This window comes from Camelus bactrianus, chromosome 9 (genome assembly GCF_048773025.1).
Source record: "Camelus bactrianus isolate YW-2024 breed Bactrian camel chromosome 9, ASM4877302v1, whole genome shotgun sequence".
Taxonomy (NCBI): Eukaryota; Metazoa; Chordata; class Mammalia; order Artiodactyla; family Camelidae; genus Camelus; species Camelus bactrianus.
Window position 1 is genome coordinate 2,796,248 of NC_133547.1, and position 24,798 is coordinate 2,821,045.

At 58.9% G+C, this 24,798-nt stretch overlaps 1 protein-coding gene across 8 annotated transcripts; it reads left to right on the top strand.

The window, feature by feature from the left end:
* Positions 1-1,531: 1,531 nt before the first annotated feature.
* Positions 1,532-24,412, top strand: PPP6R1 (protein phosphatase 6 regulatory subunit 1). 8 transcript variants are annotated; one of them, XM_074369058.1, is made up of 24 exons: positions 1,532-2,105; positions 11,035-11,280; positions 12,500-12,686; positions 12,769-12,906; positions 13,007-13,072; positions 14,436-14,548; positions 14,634-14,747; positions 15,065-15,227; positions 15,322-15,474; positions 15,569-15,703; positions 16,205-16,269; positions 16,346-16,461; positions 16,556-16,641; positions 16,748-16,837; positions 16,937-17,034; positions 19,235-19,292; positions 19,370-19,548; positions 21,982-22,112; positions 22,200-22,380; positions 22,477-22,547; positions 22,667-22,748; positions 23,152-23,262; positions 23,342-23,416; positions 23,509-24,412. In XM_074369058.1, the coding sequence occupies exons 2-24, from the start codon at positions 11,054-11,056 to the stop codon at positions 23,510-23,512; spliced, it is 2,643 nt and encodes an 880-aa protein (XP_074225159.1). In that variant the 5' UTR covers positions 1,532-2,105; positions 11,035-11,053; the 3' UTR covers positions 23,513-24,412. The 8 variants fall into 8 exon arrangements, 7 of the variants coding, with proteins under 7 accessions (XP_074225159.1, XP_074225158.1, XP_074225155.1 ...); XM_074369057.1 differs by having other exon boundaries at positions 1,533-2,105; positions 11,048-11,280; XM_074369054.1 differs by lacking the exon at positions 1,532-2,105 and having other exon boundaries at positions 11,048-11,280; positions 23,345-23,416.
* The last annotated feature ends 386 nt before the right edge of the window (positions 24,413-24,798 follow it).

Consider the following 24,798-nt stretch of genomic DNA (forward strand, 5'->3'; position numbering starts at 1 on the left):
AAGCCCAGTGCCTGAGCTTATGTGTTAGAACAGTGTGGCAACCATGCGATCGTACTGTGGAAAAAAGCAAGCAAAATGCTGCATAAACAATGAAAGAACCTGACCTAGAAGATGACTCAAGGAACAGAAGAAAGTGTCTCACTACCGCTTTAAACTATAAGAATAGGAACCTGGGTCCATTTAAAAACAAGACCTCAAAGATGACAAAGACTGTTAAACCTAAAGAAACAAACTGAGGACTGTGGTAATTAATAAGTTAGATGGTTCTGCATTTTGGCACTCTCTCATCCCACCTCCGTGAGAGAAGTACACTTTCTCACTCCATGGTGGTGGGGTGTAGCTGTCTGCCCCATGACTTTGGGCTTGACCATGTGACTTGCTTTCACCAATGGATGGTAGCCAATGAGGCAACCTGAGACTTGAAATGTGCTAACACAACTGGTCTTGGTCTGAGGTGCTTTTGTCTTTTCTTCTGAGATGGTGCCCTGTGATGTCCACTGGTGCCCAGAGTATAAAAAACATGGGAAACAGAACAGTCCCGCCAAACTTCACACATGCAGCTCTAAGCTGTGAACATAATAGGTTGTGGTTGCCTGTCACTCAGCAGTAGCTAACTGATACAAGGACCAAAAAGTATCACATGCAAGAGATACACTGGAAATGGCAAGGACCAGAAGAGACACGGCTGTAAAATCAAATTACTGACATGTGATAATCAGTGAATACAGGTGGATATGACAAAGAATAAAGCAACTAGAAAGAAGCTAACGGATGTGAAGGACAAAAGCATAACAGACATCCTTGAAATAGAGAACTGGAACAATAAAACGTTCCTGAAATGAAAAAGGTAAGTCTGCCGGTTAAAAAGAAATAATGCTAAGTCCTTATACACACTCAGCGCTGACCCTTACAGTGGGCCTGTGACATGGGCACGGAAATTCTGAGGCTCAGAGCCAGATGGGGCCTTCATGATCACGGATACACAGTCTAGGAGAACCCTTCCAACAGGGTTCTGTCTGTTCAGTCCATGCTGTTAGAGGATTTTGTGCAGCAACTGGCAACAGTAACGACACGGCCTCAGTACAGGCCTAGAAGTGGGACTTAAGTCAGCCGGAGGCACCGAGAAGTAAGGCGTCGAGAAAGAACGCGGCGGGACAAAAGCGCCTGGCCTTGGTTGAGAAAACCCGGGATGGACTCCCCCGGAGCTGATCCTGGAGCCAAAACAGGAATATGATTGGAAGAGACAGGATAGCAAGCGGATTTCCAAACGGAGCGAGGGGAAAGAAATCCTGGAGCAGGACATTCTGTGGACTTTGGAACGGAATCGCAGAAAAAAGCTGCCCGAGTATGCAGTGGGGCCTGCGCATTGGGTTTATTCCGGGAGGGACCATTGGCACAAACCTGCGCAAGCGCACTTGCGGCGGAGGTATTCTGGCTGGGCGGGGTCCGCAGCGGCTGGCCCAGCGCGCACGCGCGCTGCAGGGCCCGGGCGTGCGGCCTCAGCACACCTGCGCACCGAGACGGCGGCGGGAGGGCGGGGCCTCCTGCGTGCCCCTGCGCTAGGGGGATTGTGGGATAGTGGCGGACGGAGCCGGGCGTCGGAGGCCCTGAAGTGGACTGGAAAGCCCGGGGACAGCGCCGGTTTGGGGAAGGGGACGGTGGAGGAAGTGGGCCTCGGCTTCCGTCGGCCGTTGCTCAGCACTGTGGCCTGTTCGGACTGCGGAGTAGGACGTCTTCCCTGACTGGCCTTTGCTTTCCCGCGGGGCGCCGGACCGGGCCGGGGAAACCGGGGCGACTTCCCGGCTGAGGGCCTGCGCGGGCCTCGCGACCCCGCCAGCCTCTCTCAGCCGCCTCGCCTGCGGGTCCCGGACTCCCGCCGCCTCCCAGCCGGCGCTGACCCCCGAACTCTGGAACTCGGCGCGCAAGGGCCCCCCACAGGCCCGAGAGCGCGTGCCCGAGCCCAGGCGCAAGCGCGCGACCCCCGCCGCCGCCCCCGCCTCCACATACCGGGCCCCTGAGCAGGGGCCGGAGCCGCCGGCGGCGGGGCGGGGGGGGCGCCCCGATGAGCCCAGAGTGCGAGGAGCCGCCGCCGCCCCCCTGCGCAGGTGAGCGGGCCGCCCCGGGACCCTCCCCTCCCACGAGAGCCCCGCCCAGGCTCCCCTCGAGTTTCTTCACCCCGTCTTTTTCGGACTCTTCCCCTCCTACGTGGGAGCTCCTCTCTACCCCAGTCTCTTCTTCTCAGCTCCTCCGAGTCTCCTAGTCTCTTCTCCCAGCCCCCCGAGTCTCTTAGTCTCTACTCCCTCAGCCCCTCTCGTCTCTTAGTTTCCCCCTCAACCCCCCTCTCATCTCTTAGTCTCCCCCAGCCCCTCCGATTCTCCTGGTCTCTTCCTCTTCAGCCCACCCCTCCTTCCCCTTTCAGGCTCATAGTGGCTTCCCCCTCTGACCCCCCCTTACCCCTAGGACTCCACCCCCACTCTCTTACTCCTCTGGCCGCCTCCCCAGGACACCCCTCACCCTCCCTGTCTCTGCCTCACCCCCTCCTTCCCGCCGCCTGCATCCTAGACTCCACCACTTCTGTAACTGTCACTCTCGGGCTCAGGAGGCCAGAGTAGTGGGGCTTTCTCTTCACCCTGACCGGGGCTCTCCTGCCCCGCTGCCTCTGCTGTGAGGAGGATAGGGAGCCAGCCTAATGTGGAGCAGCCACCTCTCGATCCCCCATCTGTGAGATGAGGTCGGCTGAGGGCAGGGTGGGGAGGCTGGTGCTGGGCACAGAGGGAGGGAGGGAGGGAGGCACCAGCCTCAGGCCCTGCCCTGGGGAGACAAAGGCAGAGCAGGACAGTCACAATTGCTGGTGTAGTGATAGAGGTAACCCAGCGCGTTGCGGGAGGCCACAGAGCGGAGAGACTGGTGAGACTGGCTCAGCGGGTGGCTTTTTCTGTCTAGGAAGGATGAGTAGGAGTTGACAGATGGAGAGTGGGAAGAAGGGCCTTCCGGGTGGAAGGAACAGCACGTGCGAATATGTGAAGGTGGGAACCCAGGAGGAGTCTTCGCGCCTGGAGTGCAGATGTGCTGGGAGGGAGGGGCGGGCTCCTTGGTGGGGCTGCTTGTCCAGGCCCTTGAACGCGACCTGGTTAGGGTCATTCTTGCTCACTGTGTCACGGACCTGTACATCTGTGCTGAGGACACAGCCGTTACTAGTAACACCAGCCTGAAAGGCAGATGTTTCTGGAAAGGAAGATGTGTTGTCAGGTGTGGGACGGGCTTCAGAGTTGTAAAAACTTCAGCAGGGTGTAAGTGGCGCTGACAGCAGTGCTTTCCTCACAGGGAGGTCTGGGGATTCAGCGTGTAGACGTCTGCAGCAGAGGGCAGGGCACAGGAAGTACCTCAGGATCCGAGGCTTTTAGGGTTATTATTTGGTTTAGGATTATCTATTGCAGTGGTTTTCAGCAGGCCGCCCGGGGAGGGGGGAGGTTGTATCCCCAGGGGACATTTACTAATGGTGGGAGACACTTTTAGTTGTCACAGTTTGGGGGCTGCTACTGGCAGGCATCGAGGGGATGGAGGCCGCGGGCGCTTCTCAGCATCCTCCGATGCAGAGGACGGCCCCCCACAGTGGCCCACCGCAAGGGTGTTTTCCCGCCCCAGTTGTCAGCAGTACGGTGGTGGAAAAACCCTGCCCTCTTGCTTGGATGTTATGTATAGCTGTGGCTTACTTGTTCTGTTGCTACCGTGAGCAGCTCTGTGTTGTGAGCTGTGTGTTTTTATTTACTCTTGTGTTTTTGGTAGTTACTTTTGGTGGGATACCTCCTGTTTCTTTCCAGTAGGGGAGAATCTTACCCCCAGCCCACCCAGCCACCCACCCAGTGTTTTTTCAGGATCCATGGCCAAGTGACCTTAGCTGGTCACCTTCACCTCAGGACTCCAGTTTTCATTAATTTGAGAAGTAGCTCTAGCAGTGGGCCTGACCTTATGCTACGTCCTGGGAAATTGGCATCTTGCTGCGGGAGGCAGGTGACCGAACAGGCAAGTCCTGTCACCGAGCGCTCAGATGCTGTCATAGTATGACCACGGAAGCTGTGGAAGTGTGGAGCAGGCCCCTCACGCAGTCAGGGGAGGCTTCCTGGAGGAAGTGGTGTCTGCGCTGAAGCCTGAAGGACCCAGAAGGAGCTGGCTAGTCAGGCCCGAAGAGTTGGAGGGAAGGCAGAGGGAGCAGCCGAGCCAGGGCAGAGGCGAGGGCGCAGAGGAGCAGTCAGGTGTGGCGGGAGTGTTGTGTGCCATGCGGGTTGCAGCAAGAGGTGAGGTGAGAGGCCTGGACGCCTTGGTGAAAATGAGAAGCCTTCCCCACATCCCTGGGCTCCTGCTCAGCTCTTGGGCAGGCTCAGCGCCTGGGGGGTGGGGACACACCCTCCTTTCCAGGCTGAACCACCGTTTTGCCTCTGAACATCGGCTTTGTGGCTCTTCCAGAGGAAGTGCAGTCTTACAGTGACCGTGAGGTGTCTCTCAGGAGAGAGACTGAGGCTCAATGGGGTTAGGTCCCTGGTCTAAGGCCACAGAGATTGGAGTTTGGAGAGGCAAGATTGGAACCCAGGCCTTTCTGACTTTGGATCACCCTATAACACTCACACATCCCTCTGTTTTCCAAGGGCTGTTTCAAAATATATTCATTGCATTTTTCCTTGTCCCCTTTGAACCTGTGACCAATCCAGGAGATGGCCCAGGATGTGAGCTTTCAGGCCCCTCCTCAGTGCTTAGCTAGGTGTCCAGTTCTCTTCTGTTTCCTAATTAATCCATCCCCTGGGGTTGGACCAGAGCTGCCACCTCCCCTGGGAGAGTGTGTTCTGGGGTTAGAAGGGAAGTGGTGCCCCTAACTGCCCCCTGCCCCGCTTTCCCGAGAAGAGAAAGTCCCAGCCCCTCATATCTCGTGTGGCCTTGGCCAAGTCCCTCTCCTTCTCTGGCCTCAGTCACCCCTACTTCCATACGGGTGTCCTGCCACTTACCTTGCTGGGTACGTGTTGGGTTCTGCCATTACCATTGTCCCGTTCCTGGAATCGGAAGCCCCCCACCCTGCTTTTCAGATTTGGCTGAGAGCTGGCTGTGGCTCGCGGGGATTTAGAAGGCAGTGGTCTCGCTGTCCTCTGACCTGCTGGGTCCTGCAAGGGCTGGAGGCTGGCCAGCCAGCAGTGGGTTCTCCCCTCCTGGCCTGTGTCTCATTCAAGTGGCCTGTGGGCCTGTGGTGGCTGAGGGCAGCAGCGTCAGCAGGCCGTAGATGGCCTCTCCCAATGCTAGAACCCCTGCTGAGCCTAGGGCATCTCAGGTGGCTGCCCCGAGGCCCTCACAGAGGGCTCTGCACACTTGACATCCACTTCCGGGTGCTTCAGGGCCAGGGAGGGCGAGGAAGGGGTGGCAGATAAAGGATCAGCCCACAGGCTCCCTCGCAGGCGGGGAACAGACGGTGGCAGCAGCAGTGGCAGTGGGGATGCTCTGTGGGAGCTGCAGTTGGGCCCCATCTGAGCCCGGGCAGGGTCAGGGGCTAGAAGCCTCCTGAGGGGGTCAGCTGGTGTCGGAGGCCTGAGGACAATGCAGCAAAGCAAGAAACCCGAGGTGGTGGTGCAGAGCTGGCGGAGGGGGTGAAGGACGGGACGATGGCGGGGCGGGTAGGTAGTTTTCGTTTTTAATGGCTTCCTTTCTCATTTAGTTTCCCCTTCTTCCGTTAGCAGCCAGAGTCATGGTTTTCAAACGGTCGCTAAAAACCAGTGGTAGTCACTTCCGTTTTCTTGAAGTTTGCTACAAGTTGCAAAGAGTGGGGGCAGCGGGGTGTGTGGCGCCCGCCAGAATATTTGAGTGAGCTCTCTTACTCAGGCAAAAGGGGCATCTTTCCTGGGTCTTCTGTTTTTAACGCCATCACCCTGGGTGGTGGCTGCTCCTTCCCTCCTACTCAGAAGTGTCGGGGCTTCAGCCTGGCTTCAGGGACAGATAGGGAGGGCCAACCTTTGCTTAGCACCTGCTGTGTGAGGCCTACGGCCTGACCTGGCTGTTCTTATAACATGGCCCTTCCTTATGGCGGTGCTCCCATTTCACAGATGAGGAAGTGAGGCGTTGGGGTGCCACGTGCCCGCCCAGGTTCGCCCCCTTAGAGACTGAGAATGAAACCCACCTCTCCTGTCTGGAAGTTCCATTAAGTGGGAAGGTGGGACTGACTGCCAGGACTTGAGGCTAGAGTGAGTTAAGAGTTTGTGGCGGGGAAGTATTCTCTTTCTCTTTTTTGTGTGTTTTCTTTTTTCCAGTTCTCTGTCTGCATTTCATTCTGTGCAGACCTCGAGAACTGATGTTTGTAGAACTGCCACTCAACTGCATCTGATCCTTGCAGCCTCCTCTGATTTTCCGAGGGACCTGAGGTTCTGAGACGTTCAGGGGCTACCTGGTTTCTGATCCCTCTAGAGTCCGCGCTCTGCAGGCCCCTCACACCCTGCTGCCTTGTGGCAGGGGCCCCCAGCCCTCCCCGCCACACTCAGTTCTCTGGCAAGCCAGCTTTGGAAGGGAAGCCCGACCTGCTGTCCAAGGCAGACAGGGAGGGTTGGGGCGGGGGTGCATAGCCTGTGCCCTCTGCCCAGGTGCTTTGGAAGTGGGTGGGTAGGCCTCAACCGTGAGAGTTTCCTCCTCCAATCCGGAGGGCAGGGCGCTGAGTCCCGTTGTGCTGTGGTCCGTCCCTGCAGGCCCCATGCCCTCCTCTGTCAAACGGGATTAATAGCAGTGCTGCACCTAGTCATGGGGCACCTGCTGAGCTCAGAGACCACGTGGGTGGTGAGGGCGGGGAGGGGGGACCTGGGCGTGCACCCGGGTTGGAGGGTTGGAGCCTGGCTGTTTGTCAGCTCGGGGTGTCTTGGAAGCAGAGCAAGGCCCAGGCCTGGCCCTGTCACAGCAGCCTCAGGCAGCTTTGGTTTTGTGTGTTTTTGGTAACGGTTTTCTGTTGATACATAATTCATATGCTGTGTACGACTCATCTATTTAAAGTGCACAGTTCAACAGTTTCTAGTCTGTTTTCAAAGTTGTGCAACCATCAGTCACGACAATGGATTTTTTAAATTGAAGTATAATTGACAAATAAAATTGTATACAATTGATTTAAGAACTTTTTTTCCTTTTAGAGCATTGTTTTCCCGAAAGAAAACCCCACACCCACAAGCAGTCATTGCTCACCTTTCTGCCCCCCAGCTCCTGAAAACCATTAATCTGCTTTCTGTCTCTATGGATTTGCCTCTTCTGGACGCTTTGCGTAAATGGAAATATGTGACATGTGGTCTTTGATGCCTGGCTTCGTTCACACTGCCAGGGCGGCCTTTTAAACTCGAATCTCCTTACTTACCCTTGCACGAAAGTCTGCGAAGTAGGAATAGGTGGTGGTCTCTGTGGGTCCAGGCAGCAGCTGCCTCTTGAGGTGATTCTGGTCCCAGGTCCACCCAGCTCAGGAAACCTGCCCAGGCCTGCTGTGGAACCTGGTGGCTGGGGAGTCACCTTCCATGAGCCATAGTTTTCTCACCTGTGGTGTGAGCCCTGTCACAGGCTCGTCATCGAGTGGAGAGGATGGTGGGAGGTCCCTCAGGGGCCTGGGATCTGGCAGAAGTGGGGAGTTGCCCTGTGCAGAGGAGGGTCTCTGGGCACTTGCGGAGTCGGGGTGGGTCTCACTTCCTTTTGGAGCAAGGGTCCTCACTCAAACACAGGGACACACACTTAGCCCCTGGTTCCGTCCATGCTCCTTCCTCCCCTCCCCACCCTACCCGGTGCCCCTGAGTGTGGCTGGGGGGAGCAGAGTGGGAGCGACTCCCTATACCGATGCCCTGACAGGTGTGTCAGCCTCCGGGTTCAGGGGCAGCGTCCTTGGGAAAGCTTCATGGTTTGCGGATGGCAGTGGGTGTCTTCCACTTGACTTTGCTGAGCACACATGGCACGCCAGGCTCTGTCCGAGGTGCTGTCCAGGGTGCTCAGCCCAGCAGGGAGGGTTCTCTGTGTTGTCCGTTGTCCCACAGGGCACATGCAGCATTAAGTGCTGTACAGGTCTGGACACGTGTCCCATGGCTGGTGGGTAGAGTTGGGGCTGAGGGACTGCTCCAGCCCTTCTGGGAGATAAATGCTTGGCAGGAAACCCAGTTATTGGGACACCCCAGCCGGGTGAGGCAGCAAGAGTGAAGTCCTGAGGGGAGCCCAGTCTTGATGTGTTCTGGAAACAGAAGAGAGGGCAGGGTGGTCAGAGCAGGTGAGGGCCGTGTGTGAGGGAGGCGGGAGTAGCGGTCAGCCAGGGCGGGGCTTAGAGGTATTGTAAGCGGGCAGTGGGAAGCTGGGGAGGTCCTGAGCACAGACGAGATGGAGTCAGATTTTTCCTTTCAGCGAGCTCCATCTGTCTGCCTGTGGAACGGGGTGTAGAGAGGTGCAGGGAGGCTGGGAGAGACCGTGGGGCCTGGTTGGGGTGGTGGCCCTGCAGGTTGAGAGAAGGTGTGGGTGTTAATTATGTTTTGGAGGGAGGGTCTCCAGTGCCGGGATCTGGATGGGGAGGATCCGGGGAAGCCTCTGGATTTCTGGTGGCCCCCCAAAAGCTGAATGTCACAGTCAGCAAGTGATGGGGGTGTGTGTGTGGGAGGCCTGGGCCCAACCTTCCTCCCTGAAGGCAGAGGCCTCTACTGAGTAAATGCTAGACTTGGAACCTGGTGTCCTGTTAAGGCCCCCAAGGGCCAGGAAGGAGCTGGCCTTCAGCTGCCTGGAGGTGTTGGCTGGTAAGTGCTGGGCTAGGGAAGACTGTAGGCAGGGTGGAGCCAGTGCTGGTGCAGACCTGGGCCTGAGCTCACCCCCTTGTTCTGTACACACTTATTGCTGGTGGCTGGCCTCCAGTGAATGGGCCGAGGCCTCTGCACCCTTAGAAATTACCTTCTGGGGCTTGGGTGCCCACTCCACAGTTCACCAGCACCCAAACCTTGAGGCTGTCCATTTCTTCCTTGGGGCGGTCGTGAGAGTCGGAGGAGATAATGGGCTGAGAATGGTGTCAGGTGCAGTCAGCACGGTTTGTCCGCCTTGTGTGTCTGGTGTGTTGGCCATGGACTGGCCCCGTTCCCACAGATCCAGGTGCCTGAATGACTGGTATGGTGCTGGGGCAGCGGTGTCACACAGGGCCTTCTTGGGGGCTGCAGGCTGTGAAGGAGATGCACCCCAAAATGGCAGTCCTGGGGTGACGTGTGAGGAGCCAGGCCAGAGCTTCCTTGGGGAGAGGGTGGCACCAGGGGAGGTGGCCTGGCCTCGGTCGACGCATGGTGTCGGCAGGTGTGAGGGAGCCTGGTGTGCAGATTCAGGGAGAACTGTGAGTACTGGGGGGACAGGAGGTCCTGGGTGGACGGCAGCTGGGAGGCGGTCAGGGGCCCTTGGGGTCTTGAGCTCGGAGCCATCTCAGGGCATCCTGGGGGAACAAACAGATGTTCAAGTTTGTGTTTCAGGAAAGCATCCTAAATGGGAGTGGGCTGCAGGGCTAAGGGGGCAAGTCCCTGAGTGCTGTTGGACAGGACCCGTGAGGCCTGTGGGACGGGGGGCTCTCAGGTGCCCCCACGTCTACTGCCTGCCTGGGGCCGGCGTTGGCTGCCATCTTCCAAGGTCATGGCTCCTCCACTCCATCTTCAACCATAGTCAGCCAGGGCTTAGGAACTGGCATGACTCTTGGCAGGATTGTTGCAGATTTAGAGCCAATTGTTCCTGGTCAGTGAGGAGTCACCCTGGGGGCAGGGAGGAGATAAGTGAGGCTCCTGAGGAAGCTGGAAGGGAGAGCTGGGTGCTGGCAGCATCTTGAAGGAACTGAGGGTCAGAAGACCAGTTGCCTGCCTCTAGCCGTGTGTACCCTCTGTCTCCACCCTGGCTTTCAGCTCCAGCTGCTTCCTGAGTTGAGCATCTTTCTTCCCTGGGCTGGTGCCCCGTCTGTGGCTGGCGTGCTTTCCATGATTGGGATGCCTGGGGCAGGGCTTTGTAGGAGAGGGACTGGCACACGGGTCTGGGAGGTGCCCAGCATGGGCACTGCGACCACTCAGTCTTTCTTGGCCTGTGCCTAAGGTGGTCTTCACGAGGCAGATGAGGAGTGTGAGCTGTGGTCAGCACCTGCGCGATGCTCGGGGGTCCCAGCTCACCTGCGTGTGGGTTGCCTGCCATATAGTGGGGTGACCACAGCCCCTCAGAGGGCCATAGGCACAGTGGACATGAGGAGTGGACGTCAAGTGGCCTGGGAGCTCGGGGTGGGTCTCCACTGTATGGTTTAGGCTGGGGGCCTGTAGACCTCTACAGAGGAACGGCCCAGTCCATGCTCATCAGGGGCTTGGACCCACCTGGTTCCTAGTGAGTGCTCCCCCCGAGATGCTCCTAAGGCCAGGTGGGCCACAGCCGGCATGCGGGATCTCCAGTGCTGGCCAACGAGCTGCCATCTTCCAGGTAGAGGACACTGGCCTTGCTGTCCTCCCTGCTGAGGTGGTTCCCCATCCTGGTTGCTTTGGGCTCTGGTCAGTGGCTATTCTGGGAGCTGCCACCCCCTCCCTTTGAAGTTTTCCTCTTCCTGTCTTGGCACTGGGTATGGAGGTGCGTGTGCGTGCGTGCGTGTGTGTTTGTAGTGTCCAGGCAATAGCCACAGACTTCTTTCCCTTTGCCACCGCCTCGCACCCTGCACACAGCATGGAGATTGCTCAGCTGGATGGCGTCTTAATTTGTTGAGTAAATAAGATTGAAGCGAGTCTGATGCCAGAGGTTCCAGGATGAACACAGTTCCAGCCCAGATATGGGGGCAGTGGACACAGGCCTTGTGGGGACAGGATTGTGGTGGCTCTGCACAGTGTCAGGCTGTTTTCTGTGGGCCCTGGGTGTGGTCACAGCCAGGGGTCTTCACCGGGCCTGGTGGGGGCTGCACAGTAGGCAGGATAGTCACCTGCAGGTTGGCCCTTGCAGGCTGTCCTGGTCATCTAGGTGACAGGTGCTGAGAGGTGGAGGGTGGCAGGTGCAGTCGGAGCCCGTGTGTGACAGCCCCTACCTGCAGGGCGCCATGTTTTGGAAGTTTGACCTGCACACGAGCTCACACCTGGACACACTGCTGGAGCGGGATGACCTGAGCCTGCCGGAGCTGCTGGATGAGGAGGACGTGCTGCAGGAGTGCAAGGTTGTCAACCGCAAGCTGCTGGACTTCCTGCTGCAGCCTCCGCACCTGCAGGCCATGGTGGCCTGGGTCACCCAGGAGCCGCCGGCCAGCGGCGAGGAGCGGCTGCGCTACAAGTGAGCCTTGCCCTGTCGGTCCCCAGTGGCGGGACACCGTTTTTATTACAAGACATCCCAGATGTCTCCCAGGTGGAGGGATGGGCAGGGCAAACCTGAGAGTCCTCCCAGCCATGAACAGCATTTGGGCAGCCTGTGTCATTGGCCCACAGCCTACCTGCATTTTACTTCCCGAGGTCTTATTCAGTTGGATATTTGCTCTCTCTGTGGAGTGTGGACAGCACGAGGCCTCTCCCACCCCACGTCCCCAGTGTCCAACACGGTGCCAGGCTAGGGCATGTCCGTGCCTGCTGCTGCGGGCTCCTCTGCCCTTCACTCCCACCCTGGGGTCCTCAGGTGTGCCAGGCAGGGAATTGTCTCCGTAGCAGGGGGCTTCTGTCTGCCTAGGTCGCTACTGCCCTTGGGCCCTGCTCAGTCTGTCCTGGACAGCCCTTCCTGTCCGCCTCCTGGTTCCCTGATGTTGCCCTCTGTCCAGCCCCTCACACTAAAGACATGCACATGGTCCTCACGAGTGCTGCATCTTCTGTCCCCGAGGCCTTGAGCCAGACTGGGAGAGAGTGCTCTGTCCCCCTTTGCCCTTTGTAAAGTGGAGGTTGGGTAAGGTGGTGCTAGCTGCTTACTGTGGGGCCTGGTGCACAGTGGGGACCTCTGGTGGGGCCAGCAGAGTGTCCCCCATGCCTCCCGAGGTCCATCTTGTCAGTTTCCCAACCCCATGTGTGTCTTCTCCCTCCTTCGCTCTGTCCATCCAACCTTTCTGTCCCCCTGCCCACCAAACTAGAACGTCCAGGGGCCCCATGGACTGGGCTCTGGCTCACAGTAGCAGGGAGCTGCCATTCTGACATGTGTGTCGGGCTGCCCCTGGGGTCCCTATCTTGTTCCAAGGAACCCACTTCTCAGGGCCCCTATAGTTTACGGGGCCAACCTGGAGCATGTTGTGGTCACCTGAGGCCCTGGGTGGTACACTGGGCAGAGCTGCCCTCTCCCTGTGTGAAGGTGTCTTGGGGATGAAGTTAGATCATACAGAGGTCACTGGGGCCTGACCTGGGACAGACTGGAAGGTCAGGGGTGGAAAGACAGATGTTGGTAGAGGGTGGGCTCCAGGCTCAGGAGGCTGGATGCTGCCTTGGAGCGTGAGGAGCATGGGTGGGCTCCAACTGGGAGGCAGGGTCTTGGCCTCCGCCCCCACCATGCCCTCCCCAGCCCTTTCTGGGTGTGACAGGTATCCCAGCGTGGCCTGCGAGATCCTGACGTCAGATGTGCCCCAGATCAACGATGCCCTGGGTGCGGACGAATCCCTCCTGCACCGGCTCTACGGCTTCCTGCAGAGCAGTGGCAGCCTCAACCCGCTGCTGGCCAGCTTCTTCAGCAAGGTCATGGGCGTCCTCATCAACCGCAAGACGGACCAGGTGCCAGGGGCCCTGGGATGGGCAGGTGGGCAGGCGTGGGTTCAGGGTCCTGCGCTGACGTGCTGGGTCCCTGTGTCCCCAGCTTGTGTCCTTCCTGCGGAAGAAGGACGACTTTGTGGACCTGCTGCTGCAGCACATCGGCACCTCCGCCATCATGGACCTCCTGCTGAGGCTCCTCACCTGCGTGGAGCGGCCGCAGCTGAGGCATGACGTGGTCAACGTGAGTGCTGGCTGCCTGGAGTGCAGGCTGGTGAGGCGGGGCCGGGGGCGGGGTGGCTGTGGGTGGGGTCAGTGAGCACAGCCCCTCCTTCTCACCACAGTGGCTGAACGAGGAGAAGATCATCCAGCGGCTCATTGAGCAGATCCACCCGTCCAAGGACGACAATGTGAGTGCAGCCCAACCACCTGGTGTTCCCAGTCTCCTCTCTGCACCAACTTTGTCCACCCCCAACTCCTTCCTTAAACCAGGGGATGAGAACAGGGAGCCTTTGGAGCCATGTATGTGGGGAGGGGGCACCTGCTGAGAACAGAAAAGGAGTTTACACACATGGGACATTTCTCAGGAACCAGGAGCTTGGCCCCATCATTTGAGGGGTCTGGGGTCTGAAGAAGGTCCTCTGGCCTTGGCCTCTCACTGCTGCCCTTCCTGGGACACCCGCCCCCCATTCCCTCTGTTGCTGGCTCTGTGCCCTGGCGGCTCTTCCTGTCTTGCGCCTGGACCAGCCCTGCCTGTCCTTCAGAGAAGCTACCCAGGGGCCTTGCACCTGTCCCCCAGCCCACTGGCTTTCAGAGTGGAGGGCTACAGGCGCAGGTAGTCAGCACCAGGCACCAGGTCAGCGCCTGGCCTGGGGAAGTGATGACTGTCCGGGCCTTTGTGGCCAAGGGACGAGGGGCATCTGCTGTGAGCCAGGCGGTGGGCACCTGTGAGGGGCTCTGCTGTGCGACGAGGGGCACCTGGCTGTGTCTGCGTGGATCGAGGGTTTGTGTGGGTGGGCCCTGGCAGCTGCCTGTTGGTGAGACTCAGAGCTCTGCTCCTGCTCCTCCTTGTATTTGTTCACTTTGCAACAACTATTTTGAGACATAAAATGAATACCATACAACTCACCGATTATAAAACTCACCCATTAAAAAATCAGTGGCTTTTAGAGTATTCACAGGGTTATGCAGCCCTCACCGTGTCGATTTTAGAATCTTTTTCATCACTCCAGAAAGGAAACCCTATACCCATTAGGTTCTATTCCCCCTTCCCCTCCCAGCCTCCAGCAACCACCAGGCTGCTTTCTGTCTTTGGGTTTGCCTCTTCTGGACATTTCATGTAAATGGATCACGTGATAGAAGGTCTTCCGTGACTGGCGTCTTTGCCTTAGTACCAAGTTGTTTGTGTTCATCCAAGTTGTAGTGTCAGTGTTTCATACTTTTCTTAGGCTGAGAAACGTTTCGCTGTGTGGATAGACCACGGTTGCTTATCCATTCTTCAGTTGGTGGACCCCTGGGTGGTTCCCCTCTTTCGCTACTGGGGATGGTGTGGGGTTTGTGTGGGTGTTTCCTTTTCCAGGAAGCCTTCCTTGGTTTCCCTTCCTTTCTGCTGTCTCTCCCTTTCCAGCGTTTAGTGCCTCGTGTTCTCTCTCTCGGCATTTGTGTCCCTGTGTCTCTGTGACTCTCTGTCCTCAAGAGCAGGTGCCCTTCAGCTTGTGGGACTTCCCGACTCCAGGGCTGGGCCAGGGTCCTCAGTTCTCTCTCCCTCCACAGCAACATTCCAATGCATCCCAGTCCCTGTGCGACATTATCCGCCTGAGCCGGGAGCAGATGATCCAAGCACAGGACAGCCTGGAGCCTGACCAGCTATTGGCCACCCTGGAGAAGTGGGTCTGCGGGTGGTGCCCAGGGGTGGGGTGGGGAACAGTCCTGGGGGCCTTTCTCCCTGATGTCTGCCTGCCCCTGCCCTAGGCAGGAGACGATTGAGCAGCTCCTGAGCAACATGCTGGAGGGGGAGCAGAGCCAGTCCGTCATCGTGAGCGGAATCCAGGTGCTGCTGACGCTGCTGGAGCCCAGGAGGCCCAGGTGAGCTCTGCGACCCCTCGGAGCCCCGCCATCCTGCTCAAGGGTTGAGGGTTGCAGGGACACAGCCTCCATGAGTGGTGTCCCCTTCCTGGTGGTCGCTAGGGTCCCAGAGTGGAGTCCTTCATTCCCGTCTGACAGTAGAGGAAACAGACTGAGTAGACTGCCTGTAGCTTCAAGCTGGCCTTTGGGATCTGGGCTCCCAAGGGGAGCAGCTTCTCATTACCTCCCAGGCGTGCTCCGTACATTCGCACGTGTGCACATGCACGTGCACAGGCCATCTGGGCAGTTCACTCTGCCCTCCACTGTCCCTGCTGCAGGTCCGAGTCCGTGACCATGAACAACTTCTTCAGCAGTGTGGACGGGCAGCTGGAGCTCCTGGCCCAGGCAACCCTGGACAGCGCCTCGTCCAGTGTGGGAACCCTGCATGCCCTGCGCCCGCGGCTTGGCCACTTCCACCAGCTCCTGCTGGAGCCACCCAAGGTGGGCCAGGTGGGCAGGGGAAGGGTGGCAGGAAGGGCGGCCGCTTGGTTCGGGCAGCACTGGGGCAGGAACTGAGCCACCTCTACTCCTGCAGCTTGAGCCGCTGCGCACGACGTGGGGCAGCCTGGCCCCGCCACTGGGCAACATGCGGCTACATGTGGTCAAGCTGCTGGCCAGCGCCCTGAGCGCTAATGACGCAGCTTTGACCCAGGAGCTCCTGGCACTGGACGTGCCCAACACCATGCTGGTACTGGAGGGGCCGGGGGTGGAGGAGGCTCCGAGCTGGGGGAGGGGATTAGAGGCAGGGGCCACTCAGAACCAGCCTGTGCCCCTCATCCCAGGACCTCTTCTTCCACTACGTGTTCAACAACTTCTTGCATGCCCAAGTGGAGGTGTGTGTGAGTACGATGCTGAGCTCCGGGCCTCCTTCTGACAGCAGCTCTGACACACCTGCTCAGAACCCTGTTGTGAAACATGTGAGCTGGGGCTCCCGGGTCCCCCCTCAATCCCCAGGGGTGGGCTCTGCCCCAGGTCTGCCCCTCGCCTGTTGTGCAGCCAGGCCATTCATGTGCTGGGGGCTGGGGGTGAGCCTTATCCTTGGGTCCTAGGAAAATAGAGGGTGACGTGCGGGAGGTGAGTGGATGTGGTGACTTCATGAGGCAGCAGGTGTCTTGGGAGACCGGGAAGGACGCTCCCAGGGTGATGGCCACTGTGATATGGGGAGTGCCTCCTTGGATGTAGCCCAGGGCCTCTGGGCTCCTGTCCACTGTGGCGTATTGTGTTTGGACAAGCAGGAGTGGGAGGCAGGCAGAGTAACTCTGGGATTTGCTGTCTAGACTGAGTGGGTTTCTGGGTGAGCAGAGGAGGAGACTTGTGCACATGCGTGCTGTGCACTTCTCGCAGGGGAGAGGCTGGGGTGCAGAGCCGGGGGGCGGGGTGCAGCCTGGCCCACCCGCACCCTCACTGCTCCCCCACAGCTGCTGCAGCGTTGCTGCCTGGTGGAGCGCATCCTGACATCCTGGGAGGAGAACGACCGCGTGCAGTGAGTGTCCCAGCTTTCCCAGGGGGCGGGGCGGGCGCGGTGGGCCTGTGTCCATCTGTGGCCTCCCTCTTGCCAGGTCCGCCGGGGGCCCTCGGAAAGGCTACATGGGCCACCTGACGAGAGTGGCCAACGCCCTGGTGCAGAACTTGGAGAAGGGGCCCAACGCCGAGCAGCTGGGGCAGCTGCTGAAGGGTGAGGACTGGGGCTGGGGTGGGGCTGGGGTGGGGCAGGGGCAGGTGGGGGCCAGGGCCTCTCGTCCTCACGGCTGCCCCTTCCCACTGAGCAGAGCTGCCAGCAGAGCAGCAGGAGCGGTGGGAGGCCTTCGTGTCCGGACCCCTGGCGGAGACCAACAAGAAGAACATGGTGGATCTGGTGAGCCCACTGCGCCTGCGCTCACCCACTACAGCCCTCGCTGATTGTCTTCTTGGCCCAGCGCGGCCACCCGAGTCGCTGACCCCCTGCCCGCCCTCTGTCCCAGGTGAACACGCACCACTTGCACTCCTCCAGCGACGATGAGGATGACAGGCTCAAGGAGTTCAGCTTCCCGGAGGAGGCGGTGCTGCAGCAGGTGGGGGGCCGGGCCAGCCCTGCTCTGCTCCCCCTCCCCCCGGCCCTGCTCTGCCCCCTCCCCCTCGCCCTGGCCCTGATGCGCCCCCACCCCCCGCAGGCTTTCATGGACTTCCAGATGCAGCGCATGACCTCAGCCTTCATCGACCACTTTGGCTTCAACGATGAGGAGTTTGGGGAGCAGGAGGAGAGCGTGAAGTGAGTGTGCTCCCTCCATGTGCAAGGCCAGCGACAGGCGGGGCTGGCGGGGAGGGGGCGGAGGGCGGGAGGCTCCCTGTGATGCGCTCCCCTGCTGTCCTTTGTGCGTGCTCCCTGCTGCCCAGCCTCGGGCCTCCTCTCAACTGCCTGGCTTCTTGAGGAGTGGGCTGTGGGGAGGTGTGTAGGGCACGGGGCAGCTGTGCGGACAGGGGCTGCACAGAGCCACAGCCCCCAGTCACAGTGGGTCTGCCCCTCCCCTCCAGACGCCTTAGGGTGATGGGTGGGGTGTTTTTATCCAGTGACCAATCCTGATTATGTATTGTACAAAGTTTTGATACTGATTATCTCTGACGTTGCTGTCATGAACTGTTTTTATTGTCTGAATTTTCTGCCGCAGACATCTGAGGAAACTATAATTTTTAGTGTTTTATAAGTTTCACGAGCAGCCTTGTGGCAGCAACAGGCAGGGCTGGTGGTGTGTGAGTCTGTGGGAAGCCCTGGGCAGGGTGGGAGCAGAGCAGCCCGTGGACGCGTGTTGGGCCCTGGGCATGCTCTGTGAGTGGCACAGCCAGTGCTGTCAGAGCGGAGGAGGGTATGTTACTGTGAGGGTGAGTCTGTGACACCTGAGGGAAAGTGGAACAGCCACCAGAGGGCATGCTGTGGAGGCAGTCCTGAGTTGGGTGGTGACAGAGAAAGGCCCGGCGGGCCCCTCGGGCTACTCGTGGGGGCCAGGCAGCTGGCCTTGTCCGTGTTGTCAGTTTGGTCACAGGTACCTCTGGGTGTTACCCAGTTACATGCTGTGACCACCCACTTGGGGCTCAGGAACCCATCTATAGCTAGGGAGACAGAGTCTCAGCACTGTCACACAGCCCAGGGCACTCACTGGTCACTGTGGGAGGGTCAGCTGTGGTCTGTGGTAGCCACAGTCAGACCGAGGACCCCTGGGATGAAGAGCTGAGGATGCAGCGTCTGCTGTTGCTCTGCCTGGCACGGTGTGCGGCGGTAGGGGCGCTGGAGAAGACGCCCCCTGTCCTGGGGGGACAGAGACACTTAGTGCATGGCCTTGGTGTGGCTGGCTGCCCTTTGGGGATGAAACTGTGTTACCTCTTCTGTCAGGATAAATTCCAGTGAGGTTGAAAACGTTAAATGTGAAAAAAAAAATCCGAGCTACAGACTTGAAGCCTTCTAGAGGGCAAAGTGGGTGAACGTCTTCATAATCTCAGGGCTGAAGGTGCTACCAAGGCTGCCTGCTCTGCCCGGCCCGCTGTGCCCGCGGGCTGCCCCCTCTCCCGTGACAGGGGCAAGAGTGCCTGCCTTTCTGGTGGGCGGGCGTCCGGCTCGTGCTTGGACCATGGCTTTGACGAGTCAGCACTCGGGAATTGTTAACCAACTTCCGGAGTCGGCGAGACAAGTGATAGCCTGGGATAGTCCCGAGGCGGGCCCGGGCCGCCAGGTGCTCTTTCCACAGAACGGGAGGAGGAGGATGCCCCAGGAGAAACGGGGTGAAGTTGCAAACAAAACGAGTAGGAGGCTGTTAACGTTGCATCCTCTGTGGGTGGGAGTTTGAATTGACAGATCTCTTTCCACAATTTGTGTCAATATTTAACATGCGTGGATTTAATTCCACTTCTGTGAGGCTTTCTGAAAGAATTGAGTGGTGGAGGCGGATGCTGACACTGAAAGGCCTGAGGTTAGAGATGAGGAGACGGTGCTTCTACCACCCTTGCGTCCTAGGGTCCACACAGGAGCGGTTTTATTTCAGCTCCAGACTGACCCTCTTGGGGCCAGGGGTGTGCTTTGGTGTGACCTGTGTCAGGCTGTGTCCAGTAAAGTCACTGTGAACACTGAGCTGTCACCCGGGAGGAAGTGTGTGCCTGTAAATAAATATCCCGCCCAGGTTATGATCTCAGACCCTAAAAACAACCCATCCATCTGGGTTCTGTGTCCTTTATTTTACAGCGGAGAAAACAGGTTCAGGGGCCTTTGTGTGGAACCTCGCACGGCTGGGGCCGCGCAGGTCAGGCAACTCGCTGCTCTCCACTCTGCACGCATGCATGCCGCGGAGCGAGCTGCAAGGGCTGATTGGGGTTGCAGATCGGTTTTATCGAGGAGATGTACTCGCAGGCACAGGGCCGAGCGGGTGGCATCCAGCGAGGGGAGGGCGGCGGCGGCCCCTCACTGCCCCGTGCTTCTCCCGCAGCGCGCCTTTTGACAAGACAGCCAACATCACCTTCTCCCTCAATGCCGACGACGACAACGTGAGTGCCTCCCCGACCCTGGATGCTGGCAGGGGCTGCGGGCGGTCAGCGCCTCACCCTCCTGCCCCTGCCCGCAGCCCAACGCCAACCTCCTGGAGATATGCTACAAGGACCGGATCCAGCAGTTTGATGACGACGAGGACGAGGAGGACGAGGAGGAAGGCCAGGGCTCTGGGGAGTCCGACGGGGAGGATGGCACATGGCAGGGCAGCCAGCTGGCCAGGGGGGCCCGCCTGGGCCAGCCCCCAGGCGTGCGGTGAGTCCTCTCCAGAACCCCAAGCCTGGCACAGCAAGGCTGCAGGGCCCATGGGAAGTGGTCTTCACCAGCCAGGGGGAATTAGAGTGTTGTGTGTGTTAGTTGGGATGCTTTCAGTTTGGAGTGATAGAAACCCAACCCAGATTGAGTTCAGCTACGAAAGGAATAGGCTAATGGCTTGTGTGTGGCTGCAACTATAGGCAGGTCCTTCAGGTACAGCTTGGTCCAAGTGTGCTTGGAACCAGTATCTCCACCCCCCCAACCCTTCCCTCCACTCTGCTCTCCCCTGCGGTAGCTCTCACCTAGGTGTTCCAAAAAGGGTGGTGAGGTGTCCTGTCAGCTCTCTTCCCCCTCATTCCGGTGAAGTGAGAGAGGATGGTCGTCCCTCCCTCAGTCCCAGCGTGCGGGTCAGTAATCAGTACTTTATTTTTAACTCGTACTGGCTGGCCCCAGAGTCACTAAATGCACTCAGGCAGCAAAGACTTGCCAGTGTGAATACCGACTCAGGGCCTGCAGCTTGACCCCCGTGGCTTCTGACCTGAGGATTAGAGTGATCTTAATTGATGTGTGACCAGCATACAGACAAGTACACGGATCCTAAGTGTCCGGCCACGTGGACACCCCTTTGCTGACGTCCAGAGAAGGGAGTGGAACCATCCCTGTACCCGGATGCCCTTCCTGGCCTCTGGCGTTTCTAAGAGGAACACAGTCCTGACCTCTTGCCCTGTAGATTTTGCCTTTTTTTGTTCTGTGTGTGATGCCCATACCTCTGGTAGGTGTGGTGGTTTGTCATTGTCATCTGCTGGGTGTGTCACTGTGTGACTGCCAAGTTGGTTTGCACTTAAGTGTGTCATTGAGAAGTCAAAGGTCCTGATTCATCCGTGTTTCCTTCTGAGAGTTTTATAGCGTCAGCTCTTAACATTTCGGTGTTTGATCCACCTTGGGCTGGTTCCTTGTATGTGGTGTGAGGTAGGGGGCCAGCCTCATTTGTTTGTGTGCAGGAATGCCAGTGTCCCAGCATCACCTGGTGAAGACTCCCCACTGCATGGTCCTGGAACCTTTGTCAAAAATCTTTTGACTGTAGGTGCAAAGGTTTATTGTGTGTCTGTCCATGGCGGGGCTACCCTGTCTTGATTACTGTTAGGTTGTAGTGAGTTCTGAAATTGGAAGTGTGAGCGTCCCCAGCTTTGTTCTTTTGCAAGTTGTATTGATCATTTGGGGTCCTTTGAGATTCAGGGTGAATTTTAGAATGAGCTTGTCCTTCAGTGAAGACACCAGCTGGGATTCTGAGAGGGATTGCCTTGAATCTATAGGTCTGTTCGCGGAGTGTTGCCATTTTAACAATATTTCACCTCCCAGCTGCTAAATAGAGGATGTGTTTCCGTTTATTTAGGTCTTTATTACTTTTAATGGTGTTTTGTGGTTTTCAGAGTGTAAGTTTTCTGCTGCTTTTGTTAAATTTATTCCTAAGCGTTTTGTTCTTTCTGATGCAATTCTGAGTGAAATTGTCCTGTCAAAGTCGTTTTGAAATTGTCTCAAGTGTATAAAAATACAGTAGCCTTTTGTATGTTGATCTTGTTTCCTGCATCCTTGCAAAATTTGCTTGTTCTAACAGTTTTAGAGGATTCATTAGGTTTCTGTGTACAAAATCACGCTTTCTACAATTAGAGATAGTTTTGCTTTCTCCTGTCCAAGCGGGAGGAGCAGGCCCCTGAGTTACGTTCCTGATCTGGGGGACATCGGGTCTCCCCCGTTGAGTGTGGCATGGCTGGCAGGTTCTGGAGATACCCTCCCAGGTTTCCAGGCTCAGGAATCTCCCTCCGCCCCGTCTGCTGAGTGTCTAGCTCGCTTTCACTGTGTGCAGACGAGCCGCTTCTGGTCCTGGCTGCTGGGGACTGTGGAGCCACAGCGTGCATTCAGCATCTTGGGAACCTCCAAGTTTGCTTAGCGGTTCCCCGTTGGATGCATAGGCTGGCCAGACCTTCTCCATTGTCTCGAGTCACCAGCACTCGGCCGTTCTGTTTGGAGCAGCTGTGCTGCAGGACATTGCTTTCAGCCGAAGACACGGCGGTGATGAAAGTCCACCCGAGTCTGTCGTGGAGGAGGAGCGCAGAGTCAGCCTTCCCTGAGAGGGCCGGCCGCTCCTGCTGAGGGCTGCGTGGGCCTCTCCGCCCTTGTGCTGGTGGCCTCGCTCTCCCCCGAGGGTGCTCGGGTTCCCACCTGCCTTCCCGTATTGGGAGTGGGACTCTCTAGGCATCTTCGCACACCCGGGGCACAGTCCCGTGGCCTCTCCACTGCTCCCTCCCTTCCACCCCTTTGATTCCCTCAAGACCTTTGCTTGAGGCCAGCCCTGGGGGTTCAGGAGGATGGGATGGGAGCATTCCCCCTGCCCAGCACAGTGGCTGGCTGACTGACCGGCAGTTCCTGGGGCAGGAGCAGAGGCAGCACAGACAGTGAGGAGGAAGAGGACGACGACGAGGAGGAGGACGAGGATGGTGATGGCCGGGCGGCTCGTGGTGGGGCCGGGCCCCCCTCCTACCCCAGCCCTTGCCCCCAGCCTCCGGGTGGGTGAATATGCAGGGTGGGGCGTGGTTGGGTGCACACAGGCTGCCTGCCTGCTGTGCTCACCCCTCCCTGCTCTCCCCTGCCAGGTCCCGGTTGGACAGCCACATTTGACCCAGTGCCTATGGATGCCCCGACCGGCCCCCAAAACTGCAGGGAGAAGGAGCCGCATTCTGGGCCCCCCGCCCCACAGGGCGCCCACGGCATGCCCCTGGACCTCCCTGCCTCGAGCCCAGCTGGCCCTGTGGCCCCCAGTGCCCTGCAGCTCAGGTGAGGCTGGCGAGGAAGGTGGGCTCCTGGGTCCTCGTTGCCTTAGGCTCCAGTGCCAATCCCATCCGCCCTCGGGCTCCTGTTCTTACCTGCTAGGTCTCAGGACCCCGCCCCTCCCCCAGCACCTCAGGAAGCCACAGACGGCAGCAAAGTAGCGGAGCCCTTGGGTGAGCCCCCCCGCCCCCCCCGCCCTTGTGCCCTGGCCTGGTGCGTACCTGTCCTGAGGAGCATGGCTGGCCTGAAGCTCACTGAGTCTCACGTCTCTGGGCCCTTCTTCTCTGCACAGCCCCTTGCCAGGCCTTGATCAGTGTCGGGGACCTCCAGGCTACCCTCAGAGGGACACACTCCGTCCCCAGCTCCTTGGACAGGTAACTGGCTGGGAGTAGCTGCCGGGGGCCAAGTAGGGGAGGTGGGTAGAGCCTGGCCCCTGGGTCCTCCCTGTCTCAGGGCCACTCCACGTGGCTCCTGCAGGACGCCCCACCCCTCTTCTGCGCCACTGCCCCAGAGCCTCAAGGCAGCTGGAGGTCTAGGGCTGCGCCTGTGCTCACACTGGTCACCAGAGAGGATCGTGGGTGGGAGGGCTTCCAGCAGGGTCAGAAGAGGGCAGGGCATGTGTGGAGTCTGTGTGTGTCCCAGCTGACCTTGACACAGGGTTCTCTGAATATGAGAGATGCCCTCGAGCTGTGCAGTCCTTCCCTGGCTTACACACCTGGGCCTAAGGGTGACTGCAGGGTGTCGGGGACAGTAGGTAACCTTCAGATGCCTCCACAGTGCAACCAGAGACCCTGCTACCTCTGTCCCAGCCTCCGGGGCCCACCAGTCCCCCCAGACCACAGGTGGGGAGAAGAGCCCAGAGCCTTTGGGGCTCCCCCGAAGCCAGAGGTGAGTGTGGTGCAATGCCACGGGGCAGCTGGTGTTCAGTGGGGGAGGCACTGACTCTTCCCGTGTCCCTCTCCCCCAGCAGTGCCCTGGACCTCGAGCCGCTCTTGATGCCCAACGGCTCTGCCCCAGGAGGGCCGGCGTCCCCGGGCTCCCAGTGAGTGGTGGGGGCTGGGGGCTGCGGGTGGGCTGGGCCTGGGTGGGCCGGGGCATTGGGCTCCTCACACAGGTCTCCCTCTCGGTTCCCAGGTAACTGCCTGGTTCCAGTGGTGGCGGCCAAATCCTCCATACTCCACGTGGACCCTGCCCGGGTGGGGGCAGGGCAGATCCCATGATGGCCCTGATGCCCCATCACCCCATCCCCACCCCACCCACTCTATGCCCTCTCTGGACTCCCGGGAGGCTGGTGCCAGGGAGACAGGCCCCGATCCACCCCCATTTGCACTGAGAAAAGAAATTTCGGAGTATTGTCTCCTAGAATAAAGATAGAATCGAATAGAGAGGAGAGTTGAAGGAGAAAGAGACCTATATTATATATTATATATATATATATTGAGGGAGGAGAGAGTGGGTGGCCAGAGAGCCAGAGGAAGCAGGGCTGGGCGGGAGGCAGCTTGGACCTGCACCCTGTCCCACTGGGACTGCTGTGGTGGGGGTCCTGAGGTTGCCACCACCCTCCCCTCCTGCCGTGCCCCCCACTCTCGGGTGCAGACGCCCACACCCACACTCGGCCTTTCAGCTCAGGTCCACCTTGGGGGAGGGCCCGAGTGGGGGTCGTGCCTTTGCCCAAACCCTCTCACCCTGGACCCTGCACTTTGACCCAGGCTGGGAGCTAAAAGACCCTCCACCCGGCCCAGCCAGCTCTGTGGGACCCCGGGGCCCTGGTCCCAGGGGCCTCCCCGGTGACATTCCCACAGGGCCCTGATGCAGTTGCCGAGCCCCACCCCCCATCTCCTATAGTCCCTGGGGCGGGGCTTCGGCGAGGGTCTGGCTGGGGTCCCCCTCCTACTCCTTAGGGTCTGGGGTCCAGCCCAGCTGCCAAGTGACCTTGTCCCAGCTCCCTCTCCCCAGGCTGACGTGAGTGTGTGTGTGTTCGTGCCGAGCTTCTGTTTCATATTGCAAATATAAACAAATAAAAGAAGACAGTTTAAGACTCCTGTTGCTCAGACCTTGGGCCCTGGGATGTGGGTTCAAGGAACCCGAGATACTCCTGCACCACTGGATTGGGACCTTCGGAGCGTGGAATTAGGGCCTTCAGCCTCTGCACTGCTGGAGGGGTAACTTCTGCTCACACCTGGAAGGGTTTCCTGGAGGAGGAGCTAAGCACTACGCAGCCTCATGCGAGACTGGTTCTGGCAAGCCCACCCATGTCCACACACGCGGGACCTGGGATTTGGCGAGTGAGCTTCCAACCGGTCCCCTTTCTCACCCCCCCAACCTCCCCGGCCATGCTGCAGAAGCCACGTCCCCTGAGCCCTTTCTCCTTGGTGGAACAGTGGTGGCTGGGGCAGCCAATGAGTCAGACAGGCGGGTGCCCAG

Excerpts from the sequence above, each read along its gene's own strand:
- PPP6R1 (XM_074369058.1), top strand. The coding sequence starts at position 11,054 with ATGTTTTGGAAGTTTGACCTGCACACGAGCTCACACCTGGACACACTG. Across the intron at positions 13,073-14,435 it reads ACCCGTCCAAGGACGACAAT|CAACATTCCAATGCATCCCA; the intron begins GTGAGTGCAGCC and ends CTCCCTCCACAG. Across the intron at positions 16,270-16,345 it reads GAGGAGAACGACCGCGTGCA|GTCCGCCGGGGGCCCTCGGA; the intron begins GTGAGTGTCCCA and ends CCCTCTTGCCAG.